Raw genomic sequence first — 22,630 nt, forward strand, 5'->3', positions numbered from 1 at the left:
ATTATGTAAAAGTCCTCATGCCCCAAATACCCCTAACAATGCAACCAAAGTTTGCCAATGACAGGTGTAATGGCTACGTCCTTGCCGGGTGCCGCTAGAATTGGCTCCGCAAGTGGTCCCATTCGATCGAGAGTGATCTCGAGCCGCGCCGCCAATTCCGGTGAAATGAAGTTGGCCTTGGCTCCTCCATCAAAGAAGATCAGGGCTTCTTGGTTTTTCACTTTGCCCCAAGCTCGACAAAGTTCTGCACTCTCCTCCAACGTGCTGGGATTGGTACCCACGCAATCTAGAACCAGTCCTGTTTTCATCTTGTCTTTTCTTCCACGTTCCTCGGCTGCTCTCAAACTCTCACGCATTTCGTCGTCCTTGTCGTTCTGTTCTTTTTGTGCACTTTTAGGGCACTTCGCGGAGATGTGTCCAGTTTCCCCGCATCCAAAGCACTTCTCTTCCTTGATGAAGCGAGCTCTCTCCTGAAGTGTAAGCTTGGGTCGTGCATCTTTCTTTTCTGGGTTGCTCTTCCTCTTTCTACTTTCATTTGTCAAAGTCTGTTCGGCTCTTTGTGTCATGATCTCATCGGTGGGATAGGTCAAACTACCAAAGTGAATGAAAAAACCCCGTTTCGCATGACTCATCAGCTCCTGAATGGAAGCTGATTTTTGTTCCAAGCAGTGGTCTCGGATCTTTGTAGGAAGACCCAAGGTAAACCGCTCAATCTGTTCCCTGAACGAGATCTTCTTAAATGAAGAGGCGGGTAGAAAAGAGCTCCAGAATCTTTCGCAATAAGCGTCCACTGTATTCTTCTTGGTCATCTGAAAGCAGTTCGTATGTCGCGTTCATACTCTCGAGTCAGTCAAGAAAAAATAAAAAGCCTCTTGAATTTCAACCATTTAACTGGCGGAGTCTTGTTTAATAGAAGCGTGGACCACCAAGTTCGAGCATTCCCCTTAAAGTAAGAGGCAGCTCTCCGAATCTTAGAGTGCTCTGAGTAACGCCCTCCCGCGAAAGCGATGTCAAACTGTTGTACAAAAAACAAAGCCTTCAAAGCATCTCTATAACCAAAAAACGTGTCAAATTTAATTGATTGCCCACCTTCCTTAAACTCTCAGACTTTCTTGATTTTGTCTTCTAGAAAGTCATACTGGTTGGCTTTATAAAAATTCTTCTCTTTGCATAAAAGCTGCTCTCATTACAGTCCGAACTATCTGTAGACGAGTCCTCTGTAGAACTGTTAACCACGGGACAGGATTTAGACTTCTTTGCCTTTTTCTTGCCCTTTCCAAAGCGTTGCTTTTTGCTTCGCTTTTTGCCTTTCTTGTCTTCTTCGCTCGAGTCAAATAAGCTAGAAGAACTGTCAGAAGAAGAACAAGAAGAAGAAGAAGAACTGGGTACTCCTTCAAATCGAACACGCTTCTTTTGTTTCTTTGCCTTTTCAAAAGTAGACTAACGACCCAAATAACCCAGAAAGTAGGTGCTTTTCTTCTGCTTTTTGTCGTGCCTTTTAGCTTTGTTCTGTGCGTCAAAAAGCTGAGCAATTTGTGCATCAACCACCTCTTCTAATTCTTTCTCTGTATACCTCTTGGGAGTAGGAGGTTTCTTCAGACCGGGTTTTCGAGGTGGTTTTGTGGTCTTCTGCCACTGCATGTGCACTTCCTCGAAAGAAGTCTGGCTCATATATTTTGTCAATTTCGGGTCCTTGGCAAAATTAAGCATCATCTTTGTTGCATCGCCGATCAATTGACAACGCTCCATCTCTTGACGCTCCACCTGAGTAGGCGGAGGCGGGCCATACTCCTTGCCTGAATCTTCGTTGTGATCCCTTCCCGCATCTCCGGATGCAAAGGGAATCACCGGATTTTTGCCTGAAGCCATCGGTGTCGCGGAAAAAAAAAATAGGGATCGGATTTCCCGTAGGAGAGAAATCGGCCACACTCTGATACCACTGTAACGGACATGGACACTCCAAGTCAAGAATCCACCATGACACCACAAATAATCACTTCAAACAGTTCACAGTTCACAATTGATTCGACACTGGCCCGGCGGAGTTCCATGCCTAGAGATATCGACCCCATTGACTGGCGCTCCGTTCGATATTTCTTTTTGTATTAATCTGTGTTCAAAGTACAAGAGTGCGGGCAGGCGCTCACACTCAGACTCTGCATCCAGATGCTCTGAGTTGTGAGAGGCCAACCCACTTATTTAAAGATTACATGGGTTGCTAAAAGCAGAGCCCAAAAGCTGTAAATCAAAAGCTCTTCATAAATAAAGAAGAGGAGGTTTTTTTTCTCTCACGAGTCATCTTGGCAATAAAAGCAAAGCTTTTAAAAATAAAAGCCCTCTCTCTCTCACATTGCTATATAGCGTACAATAAAGCAGCCAGCGTCCCAAAAGCAGCCCACTCAGGAATCTGTTGTCCGTACAATTCTGCCACGTGGCAGCGTGAAATGTGCCGCAAATCGCGGAAGCTGCCACGTCAACATTTTTGTGCAGTTTTTGGAAATTTCAGCCACATCAGCATTTAGGGTTCCCATCGGGGTGTGTGTGTGGATGAGTACTGGCACGCCACGTCACCCGTTTGTGACAACACCTGCTCTCTCCATGCCTCCTGGGCGCTCTAGCTAGGGCTCTGCAAACAGTAGATCTCGATAAAAGTCAGTAGCAACTGCACGCATATCCTCTGGCTCTAAAGCAACTGACCCGTCTGGCCTCCTCAACTGACTGACCTTGGCATGCGTATGCCGGGGTCCCACTGCCTCAAAGAAAGCGCCGGTCACTCGGTCACCCACCTGGGTCCACTGAGATGTTTGTCTATGGAAAGCAAACTCATGGCGCCTCTCGTCCTCCTCTGCCTATCAGTCACTGTGAGGATCATTGGTGCATAGTCAGAAAAGGAAGTCCCAACCAAAATGCCAACAGTCCCACCCAAGTCACAGAAGTGATCACTATAGTAGAAGCGATCTATCCGAGATAGATTCACTCCTCCCACTCGACGGTCCGAACGAGAGAAGGCCAGGCTGTCAGGTGGCCTCACAAAGCTAGAATGCTGCCACACATCTGAAACCCGCAGAGTCATACATAACCTCTCCCAAGCTGCCAACTCATCTCCATGCACAGTAGTATGGCTACCTCCAACCCTGTCAGCTAGGTCCTCCAACATGTTGAAGTCTCCCCCAATGCACCATTGCTCTGCCTACGGCAAAGACTCTGCAATGTGAGCCCAAAACTCTGCACGTGCGCTTGCCACATTGGGCGCGTAGATGTTCAAGAAGCCCATCAGGCAACCCTGAACCTGCCTAGTAATCCACTAAACCCTGCCTGGCACAATACTCCCCCTGCCCCCACAATGGCCTACTGCAAAGAGTCCACAATAATAATACATACCCCATCTTGGATGCCTCCAGGTTCAAAAGCAGCTGACCAAAAAGTCTCATAGCGACCACGCAAATCTGACCACATCGCCGAATGCGGCTCTCACAAAGATGATGCTCCTGCAACATAAGAATGTCAATCTCACCACCCACAAGGCATCTCTGCAGCTCCTGACACAGCCGACCCCTCTGACGCTGAAACTGGGGCCCTCCTAATCCTTGCACATTCCATGAGATGATCCTCATGGAGTCAGTGAGAGAAAACAGATGTTGCCATAGCAGCCAACCTCGCTATCTTTGAGGCCGGTTTAGATGGGGTAATCCCCATCCGAACGACCTCTAGACAAGCGCGCAAGAAGTGATTGTCTCGCCCAAGCCCAAGCCGAGCGTGCAGCCCGAAGGGCTACATCCTCTGTCCAAGAATCCTCATGCACAAAAACATAACACGGAGGGCACTGAGTGTCAATAAACAAATGCACCACAATGTGCCTACAACCCACTGCATCTGGAGGTGTCACACTGAACTTGGCAAGAGGCCAAAGTATCTGCACCAGATCTGTCACTGCTAGGTCCCCTGTGTGGTTTGAGAACTTAGTAGCCTGGGTCTGGAGCCAGTCAAGGACTATGTGCTGGGTCCACTCTGTGATATCCCTACCACACAACGGAAAGGAGAAACCCATCGCTGTGTCCAAGGCCTCACTACTTCTAGCTGCAAGAAAGAGGATGTGGACTCGAAAGCTGGCCTCCTCCAAGTCGGGAGAGGAGTCACCCAAAAAACGAGTGAAGCTGTAGTCGAAGAAGTCCCAACGTCTGGGAATGTCAAAGCTGGTCAGATCTCTAGGGACCGCTGCAAAGGGAGAAGTGAGCACCAAAAAAGGCAGCCTCAGGTGGGGCTGTCCCTCTCGAGCCACACGGCTCGTAGCGAAAGCACTACCAAGAGAACGCCTCGCGGCAGAAACGTGTCCAGTACCCTGCGTCTGAGGAGGAGTGGCGGAAGAGTCAGAAGATGAGGCTATGGGCCCCATCGGGGAGAGAGGAGGGGCGGGAGGCGAAGGTGAAGGTGTGTGGTGGGGGTGGGGGTGGGGGTGGGGGCCGGGGGGGGGGGGGAGGCGGGGCGGCAACGGCTGAGGGAGGAGGAGACGGTGGTGGAGGAACAGAAGTGGACGGGGCCTCCTCAAGCAGGTCCTACTGAAGGGGGTCAAAACGGTTCCCAGTCGGAACCCAGTGCTGCTGAGCTGCAGAAGGTTGGTCACCAGGAGGAACAGTGGGGCGAGCTCTCCCCTGACGGCGGCGGCCAAGCACCTGCTGCCAACCATCGCTAGTTGGTCACTGGTCTCTGTCAATGTACCAGCCTGTGCATCCTGTGTATCTGGCTGCTTGGCATGCTCAGCCTTAAGAGGCTGCGCATGCGCTGTGGGTCGAGGTCTCCTGCGAGGACAGGCCTTTGCCATATGTCCCATCTACCTGCAAAATGAAACACTGGTTTGGGAGACCCGAATACTCCACATTCTGTCGAATCCATCCCCCACTCACCCTAGGCAGCAGTACCACCCTGGGGAGGGAGTGCGTGTCACGGACGAGAACCCGCACAGTAGGTAGATCTGCAGCCTTGGCCACAACTGAAGCTGCCGCGCGTGGAGACTCCAGAACTGTCCCAAACATGGAGCCAATCCTGAGTAGGAGGGGATGATACTCTCGCCTCAGGCCTAGTAAACAGACCAAAATCGGCAAGTCTGCCTCCTCCTCGAGCACTCTGTGGTAGGGTCAAAACCGTGATGCCAACGTCGGAAGTAAGCTTGAGCTACTCTAATGCCGAGTGGGCTCATCGAAATCACCTTGGTCGTCATATCTGCGACTCGAACTCGACCTGGTAGTACCCTCTACCGAGGATCTGGACATCGGTGATCTTGCCCACATCGGAGAAAAGGCGGGCCTGTAGTAAATCCCGAACCTCGCCCCGACTCGGCCGAGTGCCAATGATCTTACAAATAACCACAGTGGCTTGCAAGCGCTCCACTTCAGCCATCAAGCTCGCTTGCTCTTCTGACGAAAGAGCAAGTGGAAGGGTCAGCTCCATGGTGTCGGACGAGGGGGCTTCGGTGGAGTCCCTCTGAGGTGGAGCAGAAGCCGCCATTCTGTGTCTTCTGCTGAGTCGAAGAAGGCGAAATGACGCGAAGCTCCCAAAAGGCTGCAGGGACAGACTCCTGCGAGCTAAACAGAGAGATTGGGGGGGGGGGGGGGGGGGGGGGGGGGGGGGGGGGGGGGGGATGTTTGCGGGAACGCAAGGGGCGGGCGGGCAGGCTGAGGGCTGAGGCGCGGGCTGGGGTAGGTGGCAGGCTGAAGGCGGGGGCTGAGGGATGAGGCGGGCTGGGGTAGGCGGCAGGCTGAAGGCGGGGGCTGAGGGATGAGGCGGGCTGGGCGGGCTGCGCGCTGGCTGGCTGCGCATAGTGCAGGGCAGGACAGCGCGAGAGCGGGTTTTGGGGGGGGGGGGGGGGGGGGGGGGGGGGGGGGGGGGAGGAGAGAGCGATGACGAGGGAGAGGGGCTGCAGGAAGCGAGCACAAAGGGAGGGGGTGGAGGCAGCGGCAGCGAGCTCGTTTTCCCAACTTTTTCGGGAAAGAGGAAAGTTCCATAGCATTTCTTAACCATATCCACATTGAGAACATTAGATAAACTTGGCTTTACATATTCATGCAATCTAGACTTCCTTTGTCTCTCTAACAACCATTCTCTCTCATTTGCAATCATTATCAGCCATAAACTTCCCAAAAACATGTTCATTTAAAGCAAAAGAGTAGGAATAGCATTACCCAATGCCTTACAATACAGTTTGTTAAGCTTCCACAAAAGCATATCCAGAGTTTGATCTACCTTTTGGAGCTTCATAAGAAAATCCTTATCGTATTCTTAACATGGTTGTAGATCCTGCTTATTAGCAAGTAAAAGATGGAAAGGTTTTTGGAGGCCAAAATGAAGAAAATGTCTTTCTTTGGCTTGATGTTGTAGGTGAAGACATAGCTGGCCTTGTCAATAGGCTAAGCTCCATATGCACTCAATTCACCTATTTGGAGTGCATCATGGAAGAAGTATCCTGCAATATAATTTCCAATTATTGGTAAAACTTCGACCAAAAATTTGCTCCTCTGACAAAATGCTGGGACACTCATTGAAATGATTTTCTTTGTCTGCGGCGCTCTTATATATGGTTTTTATATCGGCTAATTCTTTGTTCGCTTGGAGACTATCCTCTGCAATCTCTCAACTTTGTCCTGTACTCTGATTCTTTTTATGCAATATTATAGAACACTATGGGAGATACACAGAAGCTCAGCAAGTAAAGACATAAATCTCTATGTTGTGCCAATCCTTAGAGGGTATAGCATTCACACCCTTACATGGACAAGCCATCACTCGGAATTTCATAAATCAAACACCTTTTAACCCACAATTAATAAGAATACTGACCTGCTGGTGCTTAGCTTGCAGATCCCTTGCCGTGACATCATTAAGAATAGTGTACCTGTTAAAATTATGTCTAATGAGATAGTGTTGACATACTGAAGTTTAGATGGACCCCTTCACGGACATATTTCCCCACTCTTTAAAGAGAAAAACACACTCTCACCCAAATATATGGGATAGTGCAGAGGCTTTCTTAATGCTTCGTCCTTCTTTGCCTATAATGACAGCCAATTCTGCAAAACATATGCATTCACAAGGCAACGTCATGCAGCTCTCATTGCATGCAGCACAAGTACATCTTTTATGGCATCTAAATGGTTTGAACCTGCTTCATAGTCCAGCTGTGATGAAATGGCGCTTGGATAGATGATAGCGTCTTTATGCCCAATAACAGATTGTGGTGCCTTGGTAAAAACTATCGGATGCTACAAACACCAAGAGTGCATTTAAGAGTTCTAGACACGAAAGCACAATTAAATGCCTCATAAATCAAATACGGAGACAACCATGAAAAGTCACTTTCCATTATGCAGGATAATCCAACCTCAATCAAATGTATGAACAGAATTTAAATGATGGCAGGAGCTGATATCAACTTGTAACCAGTTAATGCCAGGGTAAACAAGGGACTTGGAGGAGAAGACTACAGCATTCAAGAGGGCAGAGAGCCGATTGCCAAGCGATCTAGATCTTCATCTAAAGGTTCATTCATTACCCAAGCAACAGGTATGACTCTTTAATGTGATCAGTTTGTGCAATAAAGAAGCAAATACCACGCGGGTACGGAGGTGGGGTGCCCTTGAGAGGGTTGATTGGGACCCCAACGTGCTGTCAATCTCTCTCCTTCTATCACCAGGTGTATTTTTCCTGTTGCCTTCTTTAAATATGTAATACATTTTTTTTAAATTTTTTCTTTTAACTTGTTTTTCCCGAAACCCTTGAAATGGCTACGGCCGAATGGGTTTCTCACATCGGGATTCTACGTCGGTCAGTCTAGGACTGGTCAGGCCAGTTAGCATTGAATTCTCATGAGTATGGAAGCCTGTGTGCGCCAAATGGAATTTGGGCCACTCGGCAAGTCACGTACAACTTTATAAGTTGGTGGGAACTAGGAAGTTAACATGAGGGCCAAACTGGACACTTGGCAGTACGAGAGCAACCTGCAGGACACCTCACCAAGAGGAGAGTGAAGGCTGATTTTTGGATAAACCAACAAGTGATAAAATCACGAGGCTTGCCATTTGGAGATCGCTATGGTAAGCATAAACCAGAATGGGGAATGGGGAACGGCAACTGCCATAAAACGCCATTCCCTATTACAAGTACTCACGTTTGAAACACGGAACGGGGATTTGGAACGGGAACTTAGAATGGGAACAGGGAACGGAGACCTGAAAACAGCCATTCCCTGTTACTATGGCTTTTATACTCATTGGGACAACTAACTCAAGATGATAGACTAGCACAAAAAAAACATGTTTGGCTATGATAAACTCACGCAAAAAAAGATCTTGCACAACTTCCAAGTTTAATTGCACATTATTCCATGGTAGATCCCTGGACCCATAGACATATTTGTTTGTGTAGGCAATATTGCAACGTTGTGGCAGTGTCCATGCTTAAATGGCAATGTAATTGGTCAGACCTTTGTGATGTGACCCCAAGGTTGAGGGTTCGAGGCTCACGGGTTGCATTCTCTTCGGTGTATCCTCCTTCCATATTGGGGAGGTGGTTTCCACAATCGCCCCTCGGAGGGTGTAATGTACAACAATGTGCAGTTGTAAATATATGATATGTGTAAAATTTCTCCCTACTACCTTCACTGCACTCAAATGATTTTGAAAAAAACATTGGCCCAAGCAAATTACAGGTTGATGCTATGTTGGATACTTACAACAAAAAGATTACCCTTGTATATAGAGGAAAGACTCATGTTCTTGATGTAAAGCTTAAAGGCAAGTAAGTTTAGTTGTTTCTGCTTCTGCTATTTCATCTATAATAAAGAATCACGAATCTGCTTACTTGATCTTTGCAAAAGAAATACAAAGGTTGTATCTAATTTGTCAACTTTAGATATAGATAGGACGAACTTTTTTGAGTAGTTTCGGTGATGTTTTTTTGGACTCTTTGCCAGGGGAGTAACCCCCTCGGAGACCTAAGGATTATAGCATAGATCTTGTGCTACGTTCTAGTCTATCCTACACAATTAATGTAGCCCAACAAAAAGACATTATAAGTCAGATCAATGAGCTTTTAGAGTAGGGACTGATTTAGACGATGCGGAAGCGTACAGCAATGGGAAGAGAGAGAGAGAGAGAGAGAGAGAGAGAGAGAGAGAGAGAGAGAGAGAACCAACCTTCTCAATGAATTGATGATAATACAATGGGGGCTAGGTGTGTTTATATACTCACCTTAGCAAATTGCTCTACCCAAGATTTGACAAATAAGTAAAATAAATACCTAAATCCAAAATAGATATAGAGATGAGATGATATAAACTTTAACACCCTCTCTGCAGCTCACAGTGGACATATGTGGGAAGACCAAGTCGATGAAGAAGCTACCATGGACACTCCAGCAGTACCCCCTACTGAATACACCTCGGATTTGCTACCTCCAACATTTTACCTTAGAAGAATGCCATCTTCAGCATCGGTTGCCTCACAAAAAATTGAACTGTAGACCACACTTCGTTCAAGAATCCCCATTCGTGAACTCTGAACACATTACGTTCAAACATTCCTAGACAATGGACTTTGAATACATCCTGTCCATAATCCGGCCAACAACAATGGATCGGTGCATTCGAATTGCGGCGACAGCAACCTGACTAAAAATCTGGCGTCACTCTGGCCGCCGCCACGTGTGCCATCCCAATCTCCTCTATCAAATCATTATCACCACTATCCCTATCAAGCTTGGCTTTGCCTTTGTCCTCTTGTGAGCTCCTGCATTTGCCTTTGGCTTCGCATTCCCGGGTCAAACAACACACCTTTATCTCTCTTGAGGACCTGAATTGTGCCAAGGAAGCTAACTGGGTACTCGTCAATGTGTTATCCATAACCAAGAGTTGGTGTTCGTCATTCGAGGCTACCTCCTTTTGTAGACACGATGAGAACCACCCTTTTGCCACAATATTGGCTCTTGTAACTTGTCCCCAAGGCAACCAAATTCTTGGCATATCAAAACGCTGCCTAGATCAAGATCTCTCTACACACAGCATAACAAAATGCTACCAAGCTTGCTCGCGCATTTCAAAACGCTATCCCGTGAAGAGGTCCCCAAATACAACCTTTCAAGATGCCGCCTTGCGAGAACCTTCTACACCTACAGTGTTTCAAAAGACAGTGATCAAATGGAAGTGCAATCGCTAGTGTCAAGGCGCTATGTCCAATCGGCCCTCGCCACTAGAGGTCGGGTAGTGGCAGCTCAAAAAGGTAGCACCAGTAGTTCTTTCGCCACGGTAGCTTCTTCAAATGCCAACCTTCAGGCTTCAAAAACGCTAGGCAGGAACCACTCCTCTTCCTTCGTTTCCTCTTCACAACATCGTGGTTCTCCTCCCTCGCTTTGATACCATGTCAAAGTCGACGATGTGGAAGCGTAGAGCAATGGAAAGAATACACGATAAAGAGAGAGAGAGAGAGAGAGAGAGAGAGAGAGAGAGAATTTTGAACCAACAAACCATGGCAATGAATTGATGATAATACAATGGGGGCTAGGTGTGCTTATACTCACCTTAGCAAATTGCCCTACCCAAGATTTGACAAATAAGTAAAATAAATATTGGGATCACATTGGCCTATTCACTTGAGAGGCAATAAACTTTAACAGATTCAGCCCGCCCGCTCATCCCCTTTTTGTTCGCCTCTAGTGTAGAAGAAGGATGGTTCATGGCGCATGTGCATTGACTACCACACTTTGAATAAGAATTCTGTCAAGAACAGGTTCCCCATACTGAGGATAGATGACATTCTTGATCGGCTTGAGAGAGCGTCATTGTTTAGCAAGATAGACTTAAAGAGTGGGTACCACCTAGATACACATTAGGCCAAAAGATGTCCATAAGACTGCTTTCAGGGAAACATTTGGTCTCTATGAGTTTCTTGTCATGCCGTTCAGTCTTACAAATGCTCCTGCCACATTCAATAGAAGGATGGATAGAATATTTAGACCACATAGAAACTTCGTGGGTACATTCTTTGATGACATGATTGTCTTTTCAAAGTTAGAAGAGGAGCATAGGGATCATTTTGTTAGGAAATATGACATAGCTAAGTAGATTACTTAATGGAGAGAGATAATTTACACACACGAGATTATAGAGTAGAGAGAGAGAGAGAGTACACACGATATACGTGGTTCACCCAATGTGGGCTACGTCCACGGGAAAGCAACCACTCAATGGCTTTAGTACTTCAAAACAAGAAGTAGGTTACAAAGGGATTATACCCTTTTGAAGCTCCCGCCTTGCTTCACTCTCACCACCTCACACCCACCTTGTTACATCAACTTCACACTATGAAATGTGTGTAGAAATGGCTTCCTTTTATAGGCCAAAAAGGTTGCCCTCTCTCATGAGAGGTAGCCATATGTAGCCGCCCTTGTGTAGATAAGTCCAAATCGGACCCTCCAATCCGCCCATGTGTGGCCACCCTTGAGAAGACAAGTTCGCTTTTGAATTCGGCCACCGGCCATTGACTACCGGCCAACCGACCAATCGTTTTCCGACCACTTTTCGGTCGCCGTTCGGCCATAATATTCCGGCGAGACTGGGCGTTAAAATTTTGGTTTCCGACGAGTGATTTTATTTTCCAGCGAGTTATTTTTCTTCACGCACGATGGCTTCTTCTCATAATGGGGGGCTTTACAAATGTGCGTTTTTAACACAGAAAATTACAAGGGGTAAATCAGGCTCCATACTTAACACATTTAACCACAGTTTGCTTTCAATGAGTTATGCAAGAACACGCTACTCATTAATGCAAAGAATGATTTTTTTTTTTTAAGACATTCACTTTCTTGGGCACATGGTTTCAAAGGATGGGGTACGCATGGATCCTGCAAAAATAGAAGCAATCAAGTCATGGCCAGATTTGAAGTCCATACATGACATTCAAAGCTTTCTAGGCTTATGTTCCTATTACAAGAGGTTTATTCGAAATTTTGTCAAGATTGCTTCACCGCTCCATGCACTATAAAGAAAGGGGGTTACTTTCATTCAAGTGGACAGCCAAGGAAATTCTAGCTTTTAAACACTTAAAAGAAAAGCTGACTTCGCATCCGATAATCATTTTGCCAGACCTTACCAAACCTTTTGTGGTTCAATGTGATGCATGTGGGAACAGCCTTGGTGCAATTCTAATGCAAAATGGTCGAGTAGTGGCATATGAGAGCAGAATTTTCTTAAAGGCCAAAAAGAACTTACAAGTTTATGAGAAAGAGTTGTTGGTAGTAATTCACGCTCTCACTAGTTGGAAACACTATCTGCTAGGGGTTGATTGTGTTATCCAAACAGACCATCAAACCTTGTGATACTTTCTCACACAAACCAAGTTGTCAGAGAAACACATGCAATGGGCAAACTTCTTGTCGATGTTCCATTTTCAAATTGTGCATGTGGAAGGATATAGAATGTGGTCATTGTCGCGAAAGCCCAAAATTTCGCAGTGTCAATTCCGTACCATTGTGGACTGGACGAATGAAGACACAATATGCTGAAGATACACATTTTGCAAGAATTTATGATCAACTTGTTGATGGGCAACATAATGAACACTATACACTTAAGAGTGACTTTCTCACGATGCATGGAAAATCATGTAGTACTAAACAATTGCGGCCAAAAGTTTATGATGGAAAGTCATGCTCCACCATATGCTGGGCATCGAGGAATTGATGCATTAGGGAAGCGGTTGAGGCATTCTTTTATTGGCCAACTTTACCCCAAGATGTTGAGACAGTTGTAAGATCATGCCTAGTATGCCAGAAAGTCAAATTTGACAGGCGAAAGCGATCATGATTGTTGCAACCGTTGCAGACTCCTGATAGGCCATGGGAAAGCATAGCGATGGACTTTATCTTTGATCTTCCAAGAACGCAAACATGCAATGATGAAATTTGGACTATCACTTGCAGGTTCACTAAGCAGACTCATTTCATTCCTGTCAGGAACAAGATAAAGTCTGAACAAATGGTTAAGATATTTATGAGCAATATCTTTTAAGTATCACGGGATGCTCAGTCAATTGTCAGTAACAAGGATCCACATATGACGAGTCTTTTCTGAAGGCATTGTTTGAGAAACATGGGCACAACGCTAAAGTTCTCATATTCGTTTCATCCACAAACAAATAGTGTCTTGGATCTGCTCAAATGCTGTGTCAGAGCACAAGGCAACTTGGAAACACCATCTACCACTGGTTAAATATGCTTACAAAACTGCTCGGATGCCGAGCAGGCTCATCAATATCACCTTGGCCTCATCTCTGGAGACTCGAACTCTATCTGGTAGTACCCTCTTATGAGGATCCGGACACCGGTGATCTTGCCCACATCGGAGAGGAGACGGCGGACCTGCAGCAAATCCCGAACCTTGCCTCGACTTGGTCGAGTACCAATGATTTTGTAGATAACCGAGGTGGCTTACATGCGTTCCACCTCGGCTATGCCGTCACAAGCAGCGTAGCAAACTGTTGTACTCCACCGATACAGTATGAAGGTACTGCCGGAAGGTCCCGAACTGAGTGTGAAAACAACTCCTTGTCGTGAAAGAAGTGGCAATAGACCTGCAAGTGTCCTACCCAATAGGATCAGTGGTGTCTAACCGTCTCGAGAAAATGGAGAAGCCCAGGAACCATCATGAAAATGCACGGAAGCCTGTCAATGCATGAACCTGCAACCCAGTGTGGCCAAGTGGCTAAGCTATGTAAAACTCCAGGAAGGCCAAATGTAGTAATCTGCGCCATAAACTCCCTTCGAATCAAAGAAAGTCAGACTAAGCAGTCTGCACTGTAGAAGCTACCGTAAGCTACAGCAGTCCCCGATAGACCGCACGAACCACCACTGGACGGTGTCCTGTCAGTAGGTAGGGTAATCCAAGATGAGGGGAAAGCCAGACTCAACAGTCTGCACTGTGAAGGGCCTCTGAGAAGAGGTGTGGTCAGACGAAGCTGTCTGCACCGTAATCATCCTGTAGAAGTAGGGAAGCCAGGCTGAGAAGTCTGCGAATCTAGGAGAATCTGGGAATCAATTGCCACACCAAGATGTCTGCGCCGACCTGCCTGTAACTCCTGCCTCCAGTCCTCCGGTGTAGACCAAAGCATAATCCCGCCAACAATGCCACCAAACCGCATCTCAGTGTGGCTCTCAATGTGAATGAGCTGGGAGTGGCCTACTACCCAAGTCAGGGGATGAGTCTACTATAAGATTACCGAGGTTGAACGTAAGCAACTCTGAAGGTAGCAATCCAAATGATCAGGAGTGTAGAAGAGCAACTGCACTACCATCCAAGCCAAGCTCCGGGTGACTCCGGAACTAGTTGCGTATTGCTTGATCTCCCGCACCTCGCGGGTAAACTCTCCAAGAGAGTCCAAAGCACTGAAGTCCCACTCCAGCCTGTAGATCCAAGCAATGAACATGATCAAGAAGAGATCCAAGATCTCCTCTCTAAGTCCATGTAGATGCTCCTGTGTAAGCAAGTGATCTGACGTGTCGAGGTCGAGTGGTAAGTGTATGTCCACCAAAGACGGTGGTGTCTTCTGTGGGAATGTCGGAATCCCATATGCCATGAGCATGGCCATATCTCGTGTGAACTCCTCTGATGAGTGCATAGGTGTGTCCATAGCAAACCACAAGTCACCACCCCCTCTGCAGTGTGCAACCGCCGAATGATGGCTGGAATGAATGCATCTCCCAAGGATTTGACGCACATGTATGATCAAGCCGATGTCGAAACTACCGTGTACTGCAGCAGTCACTGAGAGACCGTGTGGACCACCTCCAAGGGGTGTCCTATCAAGAGGTAACTTCATCCTCTATGGAAAACACAAGCCAAGTGTCTGCTGTCCACCCAAAAACACACTACAAGGTGATGAGAACGCTTCTGTCCAGCGATTTTCAGCGTGCTCGTATGCTCCCGGCATGGTCCAGAGCAGTGCAGAGGGTGTAGGGAAGGGTGGTGAATCACTGTCAACCCCCAAGGGGCTGAAAACAGAGAAAAAACAGCAAGGTGTGATGGTTGTAAGCATGTAGATCTAAAGACGGAGAGGATATTCGCCGGCAATGCACCAGATGCAAAGCCAAGTAGGTGGTGGCGAGATCCGGGGTCCCGAAACTGAGCGCTGCCCTCCTGCTGCAAAAACGCAGGTCAATTTGCAACCCACTTTTGCTGCACTTTCTGGTACCAAAAACCTTCTGTTTGCTGAAAAAACAAAGGCTTGATGGGTACCCTAGGGGCCCAGCAACTTGAGGAAGGTGTAAACGACATAAAGTGACCAATAAAACCGCTGAAAATGGGTCAAAAACGCAAATGGATCTGTAGGGGTTTTCCGCGACAAAGATGTCCAAAAATGGTAGCGCTCGCAGGGAAATCAGCAGATTGATGTTTCTTGCAAAACACGCAGGTTGAGGTGAGGTCCTTCACGACAGAAATGGCTCTCGTTTCTACGCTTGCCTGGCTGATGTAAAAACTCTGGCAGATCTGGCTATAGTTGCAAAAAACATTGGCTGGTCCAGCCCTTGGGAGAAAAACTTGATGCGATGTAGCACCTCAGAATAGGCAGAGCCCGACGCTGTTGATACCATGTGAGAGTGCGCGTGTGCGGAAGAGAGAGAGAGAGAGAGAGAGAGAGAGACGCCAAAGATGGTGAAGAGGGGGCGATCAATCCCCCCAGTGACTACCAGAGCAGAAGACCCAATACAATCAGATGTGTGATCTCTGTGAGATGAGATGTGGAAGTGGGTACCCCCCTGCCCCCATAAATAGGTGCCCAAGGGGAGGTAGGGCAAGGCTTGATAAAAATCCCCACGACCCAACAGAAAAATGATATATGGAAATATATGTGGGCGCCCGGACAAAAGTGGATGGCTGGCCCCAGACTCGGGCGGTCCGACCAGGAGAAACCTAGGCTATGGGTGGCCAGCCCGGAGACGTACTAGCCGTACAAGTATGCCCTAGACCTGTGAAGCAGCAGAGTGGTGTAAGTCTAACACCCACTCTAGGTATTCTCATTTATTTTTATGTTCTCCAGACATTGTACTGAATTTCTATGATATCTTAGGCCAACAGCACAAGTACAAGTAATGAAACAACCACCACCTTGTATCAAGCCAATAACTACCAAGAATGACTTTGACTTTAACAACTACTGCCGAGTGCGTTGGCTGCATGCAAGAAACCCCAATCCATTATTCACAGAGATGATGTTTAATTTGAACCGACCTTTGGTATATCAGGAGCAGCTATTCCAGGAGCAACTTTCCAACTGTCGACTTCCTTGACATGGTCCGCGTAGTTCTTTCCAATGCACATAATGGCTCCAGTTGGTCTTTGCAATGGGGCCAATAGCTTTATGGAGTTAAGAGGCAAGCCATCTCCCCTCAAAACAATCCTACCACTCAAACAGAAAAACAAATAAAGAAAGTTCTACGGCCCCTCTAAAGCCTAGATGTTGATGTTTACTGAAATAATTCTATTACAATAAGTAAAGTACCTGGACTTAATCATGTCCCACTGATGTATCACCCCAAGCATGTCTGCAATTTTGTCTAGGTCAAAATCGACTGGTAAATCTACAGCATCCTGCAGAGGCCTATTCATAAAGGGGCCTGAGTATGAAGTAAAAAGGACACATAACCTTTACGATGAAATTGTCTACCAGATTGTTTCTCCAGAAATCAATCCAACAGCACTTTCTCCATTAGCGTTCAGGAAGTTGCCCAGCTTTAAAATGCTGTCTGCAAAACACTCAATTTTCACCTTCATGCCTGAAACTAAACCATTACTATTACAAAATATCTATATGCAACTGATTAACTTTTCCTTAGATGCTGCCAGCCACCACATTGACAGGCTGCAGAGCAAGGACAAAATAGTGACTACAGAACTGTGTCGCCAACTCACTAAGCACGCTTCAAACTTATTAAGGTGCAATGTTAGAGCTCATGTTTGGCGTGCCTGGAGGATCCAGGAGGGACGTTCCGATCATTGTTGAATGAGACATAGTCATCTACAGCTGAAGGGAATGGCTGGGTTGCCCCCCTTCCTTGGCGGTGGACCATTCCTCTCTTTTTTCAAGATCGGTGTCACAAGACGGGCACCACGTGCCAACGAAACAGAACAACTGAACAGACTTAGCGCACTTCAATAACAACTAATTGAAAGAGAGAGAGAGAGAGAGCACACGCGACACGGAGTGGCGGAATTCCACCCCAGAGAGTATTGGCCCCAAACCTTGGAAGTTGGCACCCCTTTGGGTATTTCTTTATATTGTTTCGACTAAGTACAATGCCGATACTCCAATCCCTGCACCTTCACGTTGAAGCATGCCAGAGAATGAGCCCTCTACACATATTTAAAGGCCCTTGGCCTTGAAAAGCAGTTACATGAAAAGTAGTCAAACTCAAAAGCAACTAGTCCCAAAAGCACTAGCGCCAAAAGCTGCCAGCACATTTTGCGGAAATCTGTCTAGCTGCCACGTCAGCATGTCAACGCGAATTGCGCACCTCCGTACAACTACCATGTCAGCATGTCGATGCGAAATCCGGGATTCCGTACAAGCTGCCACGTCATCAATTTTTACGCTTTGTGTGTGTGACTACCTGTTGGCCCCGCTTTAATTTTTAATGCCTTTAGGTCACTTAGGCCACATCGGACGGGGTCCCATAAGTTGGTGGGAACTCTTCTTTAAAAATAGGCCACTCGGCAAGACTTTGCATGAAACCGGCCCGTGGGGCGGTAGGCGTTGGCTTTCACCCGAAATTCTTTACTTTAGACACACACACACAGAGCACTTTACAAAGGGAACCTGTAACGGGGATTAACACCTAAGTACACACAAGACTCGAAGGCTAGAATGCTCCGAGCAGACGCCGACAACCTATAGGCCCCAAAATTGGCGCCCCTTTCGGTATTTCTTTATTCTTTAACAGAGGGAATAAAACCTGTGATCTCCTACGAGCTGCCCCGCACAATCCAAGCTAGGAAACACCTGTTCTGGCCCGATTTTGGCAACATAATTGTACTAGGACGCCTCACAGTCAGTATCCCCACGCAATAGATGACTTTCCCAATGCATACGGGCACTTTGCAAAACCTGGTGAGAATCTGCAGCACGCTGAATTCTTTGTTTTCTGCCCCGAAAATGCGCCAGATCACCTGTACAGCGGTCCTCTCGCGTCCTCAAACCTTCTGGGGTATTAGGGACCGTTTAGGGCCGAAACCCTAAACCTGCAAAAATACACAGCAGGCTGTAATTCCCTGTTTTGGGCTCCGTTTCACGTGTCCGTCGCATCTGTAGCAAGACCTCGAGCTCCCGCACTTGTAGGGCTACTTGCCCTTTGAATCGGACGAGATCTCTCACGTGAAACCTCTCCGAATTCACTTGTACCTGGCGGGGATTAGCCACTAGCTAATCCAGCACCTGTGCAAGAGGCTCTTGCCTCGGCAATCGCGCATGAACCCACACAACTGTACCTTGGTCAAATGAGAAGCCCACTAGAGGGGCATAACATAATTGCTCGTGGAGGAGAGAGAGAGAGCAGTGTGTAGCGTGCAGGGCATCACTCCTGGCATCACACTGTACATAAGAGGGAAAGGAAGCACTCCATAGCTCTTAACCTGTGACAAAGTGCAAAAGGAGGCCTCTCCCAGCATAAAATTCAGCGCCCATTTTTCTGCATGAGGCAAGTTCATGAAAAACTGCCACTTGGCGCATTTACAAGCATTTGTTCGTTTCGGGTTTGCCGCCTAAAAATCTCCCGACTGGTCGCCCAATTGACTTCGCGGCAAAGTTGTAAAGTGTTCCCCTAGTCATACCGGAGGTAATGACGCGAACACATTTTGCGGCCCAAAATACCAGTTCCAGGAAATGATTCCGTTGGTCATCTGACCATCTATCCTCATTGGGACCGCATCCAAAAGTGCAATGTGGCCCAACTGTCGGATACTTTCCGTTGGGATTCACAACTTGACTTTAGACCTTTATTGAGTTCACTCCCTAGTATCCACCAACTTGCTAAGTGCGACGGGGGGACCTATATGATCTTGCTCTAAGCCTAGACATCCTCTTACTATACGAATTCCAATGCCGATCACTTTTCGTCTGCGGATGAAACTACCATTCACATTGGCCATACAATGTCCGACCGTTTGCTACTTCAAGAAGAGGGTCTCAAAAATAAAACAAAACCCATTGGAAAGAAACCAACAACTAAAGTTAGCAGTTGCCACGTCCTCGTGACATAGTTAACATCTGCCACGTCCCCGTGACATACCCCCCTCTTGAAATCGCAAACGTCCTCGATTGCATACCATAAATACACGCCACTGATGATCTTGTGCTATCAACACTCTTTTATCATCGCATGTATCCGCAAGAAAGGTCATAACACATAGATACAAATGACTTAATGAGACCTTCATACTTTTGTCATTTCCATCTATTACACTGAATTCATATGTACATTTGATGTACTAGCTCTTTCATTACCTCTTTCATTGGGTTGGGGCATAAGTAGGCTGTAACCCAAACGCTTCAAGGTAAAGCTGCGATACATTTGGTGACTCTGACAGTTCATGCTCTTCCATCCACTTTGCATCCATAGACGGATAGTTCTTGAACTTCACCAAATAGCGTCTTGCAACTTGTCCTTTAACTTTTCTGTCCTTACGTGCCAAAACTTGCTCAGGTACCAAGATCTCATCAAGTTCCTCAACTTCTGGCTGATCCTCATCTGGCATATCTTCTGGCACATCACCCACGAAGGGTCTTAGAAGACTCACGCGAAACACATTATGAATCTTCCACGCATCTGGCAATTTCAACTATAAGCCACATCGCTGATCTTGTCAAGCACTTGAAAAGGCCCATAGTAACGCATGTTGAGCTTAGGAAATAGCCGTTCCTTGCCCTTCATCTTCTTTAACCTTGCCTTTTCGAACCTTAACAGAACCCAATCACCAGGTGATAGTAGCAATTTACGACGGTGACGACCAGCAGCCTTTTTCTGCTTTGCCTGAGTCTTCTCCAAGGCAACTTTAATTTTCTTATATATCTCATCCATGTTCTCAACATATCGATCTGCCTCAAAGATTTTGTCCTTTGTATGCAAAATGGGAGGAACCTTTTTGCCGCCTTCAACAATCTCAAAAGGTGCCTTGCCTGTGGACGAATGCACCGTATTGTTGTACGCATACTCAAGCATAGGCAAATATTGTTCCCACTTGCCCTTATTATCTGACACATAACATTTCAGCAGATCTAAGACAGTAGAATTAGCCTCTTCTAACTGTCCATCAGTTTGTGGATGAAATGAAGACAAGAACTTGAGCGTAGTGCCCATGTTCTCAAACAATCCTCTCCAGAACAAATTGGTCATGCGAGGATCACGATCAGTGATAATCGATTGTGGCATACCATGGTACTGTAAGGTGCAGCGGAATGAATGTTTGCGCTTTGCTCAAGATGAGTGCTCCGAACTGTGCTCAAGGTTCCTTTTGTTCTTATGGAAGGTAGAGCCTTCCGTTCTTAATGAGAGAATGCTATGATCACAAACAAAGTGAATGGACACTATGCGTGCAAGTGTATGAGACTGAGAGATAGAGAGAGAAGAGAGATACGACACCAGAGACGTCGTAAAACCCTCCTCCGAAGGCCCCACTCTCGCTGACGAGAGTGGTCTACTTATGATTGCACAATCTGGTACAACTGAATGCAAGTGATCGATGCAAGTCTAGGCTATGTCGACGATGACGATGGGGATGATGAAGTCGACCTAAGGGCTGAAATCTGCAATCTTTCTATTGCTATCCAAAAACGCTATGGGCTGAAATCTGCGACTAGTCCAAAAACGCTGATTTGGGGGCTGTTTTTGGTGGGTTTTGATGCTGAAAATCTGCAGGTTCTTAAGGTTGAAAACTGAGGTTCTTAAGGCTGAAAACTGATGGTCTTTCTGGGCTGAATCTTCTACTCTTCGAGGGCTGAATCTACAACTACTTCATTGCTGAAAATCGCTGCATTGTGGTCATAATGGCTAAAAACGCTAGGCAGATGAGTTCCCAAAAACGCTAGCTGTAAGGTTCTATGGCGATGGTGTCATGAGGCAAAAACGCCAGGCTTATGCTCTACAAAAACGCTATCTGATGTGCTCTTCAAAAACGCTAGGCTTGAGAGGATCTTGCGGGAGGATCTGATGCAAAAACACCAAAGGGCTGGACTTGCTGGCGATGGTGCTGATGCAAAAACGCTATGTCTGATCTTGCTTCTGGCGAGGATCTACTGATGAGAAAAACCCTAGGGGCAAGGGTTCTTTTGGCTTGAAGGGAATCCACCAAGGTCTTGTTGAGAAGTTGCGTGCTGAGCTTGGCTCCTGTTGCCTCTTCTGCCATTTTGTGTTAACTTTGGTTTGCTTATATATTTTCTTATCCAAATTGCCCTATCTAGTTTTGTTGGAAAGTCACTTAAATTAATAAGTGAAAAATGTCAAAAACAGGTAAAATAGGCTAAATGCACTGGAAAATTCCCTTGAAGGATTCTGATGGATTCTAATGGGAATGCTTATGATCATGTTGTGTGCAACCAGAGGATATGCATCTACACTAAGTAACTGGGCATGCACGGTTTACGAATAGACTCACAAAAGTGTCAAATCACTTCTAAATCTAGACTGACTGGACTGACTGAACCCTGATCATGGTGTAGCTTGTCCACGGACACATAGGGTTGGATGTGTCATGTGACATCCCCTCCTTTTCAAAGTGAGGTACTGGTACCGAACTGTATGGCGTCGAGGGAGATCGCCAATAGCATCCGGAATCCTGGAAGGGACTCTTCGCCGGCCCACTCTCCTGTGTGGGTCGTGCGGTACTTGAACTTCATAAAGGTATGCAACGCTTGCTTCTTTGGGCCGCGCCGAAAGCGACAAGAGTCATGATTCAATGCTTCAACTTCGTCAAGAGTCATGCTTCTTTCTTCTTCAAGAATCTCCACGGCTGAAAATTCCTGAAACCATTTCCAACACAAAACCATGAACATACCTATTCCATGTAAAGTGAGTGGAAAAAATCTTGTCTTCTCTAAAGATTGTGTATGCAATGTAGATGAACATGGAGACGGAGTGACAAACCGTTCATCAAACATATAGCAAACAATGAGATCGAATCTTTCTCTTTTGATCTAAAGCAATCAACTGTTGCAATTCAAAACGGAAATGTGCATGCTTGGTTCTCATACTTTCAAGTGCTCTTTCGGGTACTGTGTCATACCAAGGAAGAGACATGTAATGTGACTTCCATGAGTGCATACTGTTCAGCTGTTCATGAACAATCCGCATACATTCGTGCTCATTCATGAGTGAAACGTGCTCAACGTACAATATGTCATGCCTGGGAAAAGGGATCACATAAAGACGTTGACTAAAATACACGAAACGATCACGAATGAAACACTCAAACAATGCGTGCGTATCAATCATGCAAACACATAATACTTCCTGTGAGGGTTCTTTGGACCTAGGTTCGAGAGCCAAGATCGGTTCTTCCTGAATGATCGAATCGTCCTGTGGGGGTTCTTTGGACCTCGACTCA

General features: G+C 46.5%; 1 protein-coding gene across 2 annotated transcripts in view; it reads right to left on the reverse strand.

Annotated features, from left to right (window-relative positions):
* Positions 1–22,630, reverse strand: part of LOC147418676 (uncharacterized) — a 104,755-nt gene that overhangs the window by 72,399 nt on the left and 9,726 nt on the right. For both annotated transcript variants that reach the window (XR_015187188.1, XM_086506227.1), the window contains exons 2-7: positions 16,704–16,782; positions 16,539–16,637; positions 16,268–16,436; positions 7,154–7,253; positions 6,992–7,061; positions 6,832–6,886 (exon numbers count right to left, since the gene is read on the reverse strand). Coding sequence is in view for 1 of the 2 variants with exons in the window: in XM_086506227.1 (XP_086362353.1) it covers positions 6,832–6,886; positions 6,992–7,061; positions 7,154–7,253; positions 16,268–16,436; positions 16,539–16,637; positions 16,704–16,782 (572 nt within the window). In the remaining variant the exon portion in view is untranslated. The remainder of the gene's footprint in view (positions 1–6,831; positions 6,887–6,991; positions 7,062–7,153; positions 7,254–16,267; positions 16,437–16,538; positions 16,638–16,703; positions 16,783–22,630) is intronic.

This window comes from Adiantum capillus-veneris, chromosome 29, assembly GCF_014529385.1.
Source record: "Adiantum capillus-veneris isolate H3 chromosome 29, ASM1452938v2, whole genome shotgun sequence".
Lineage (NCBI taxonomy): Eukaryota > Viridiplantae > Streptophyta > Polypodiopsida > Polypodiales > Pteridaceae > Adiantum > Adiantum capillus-veneris.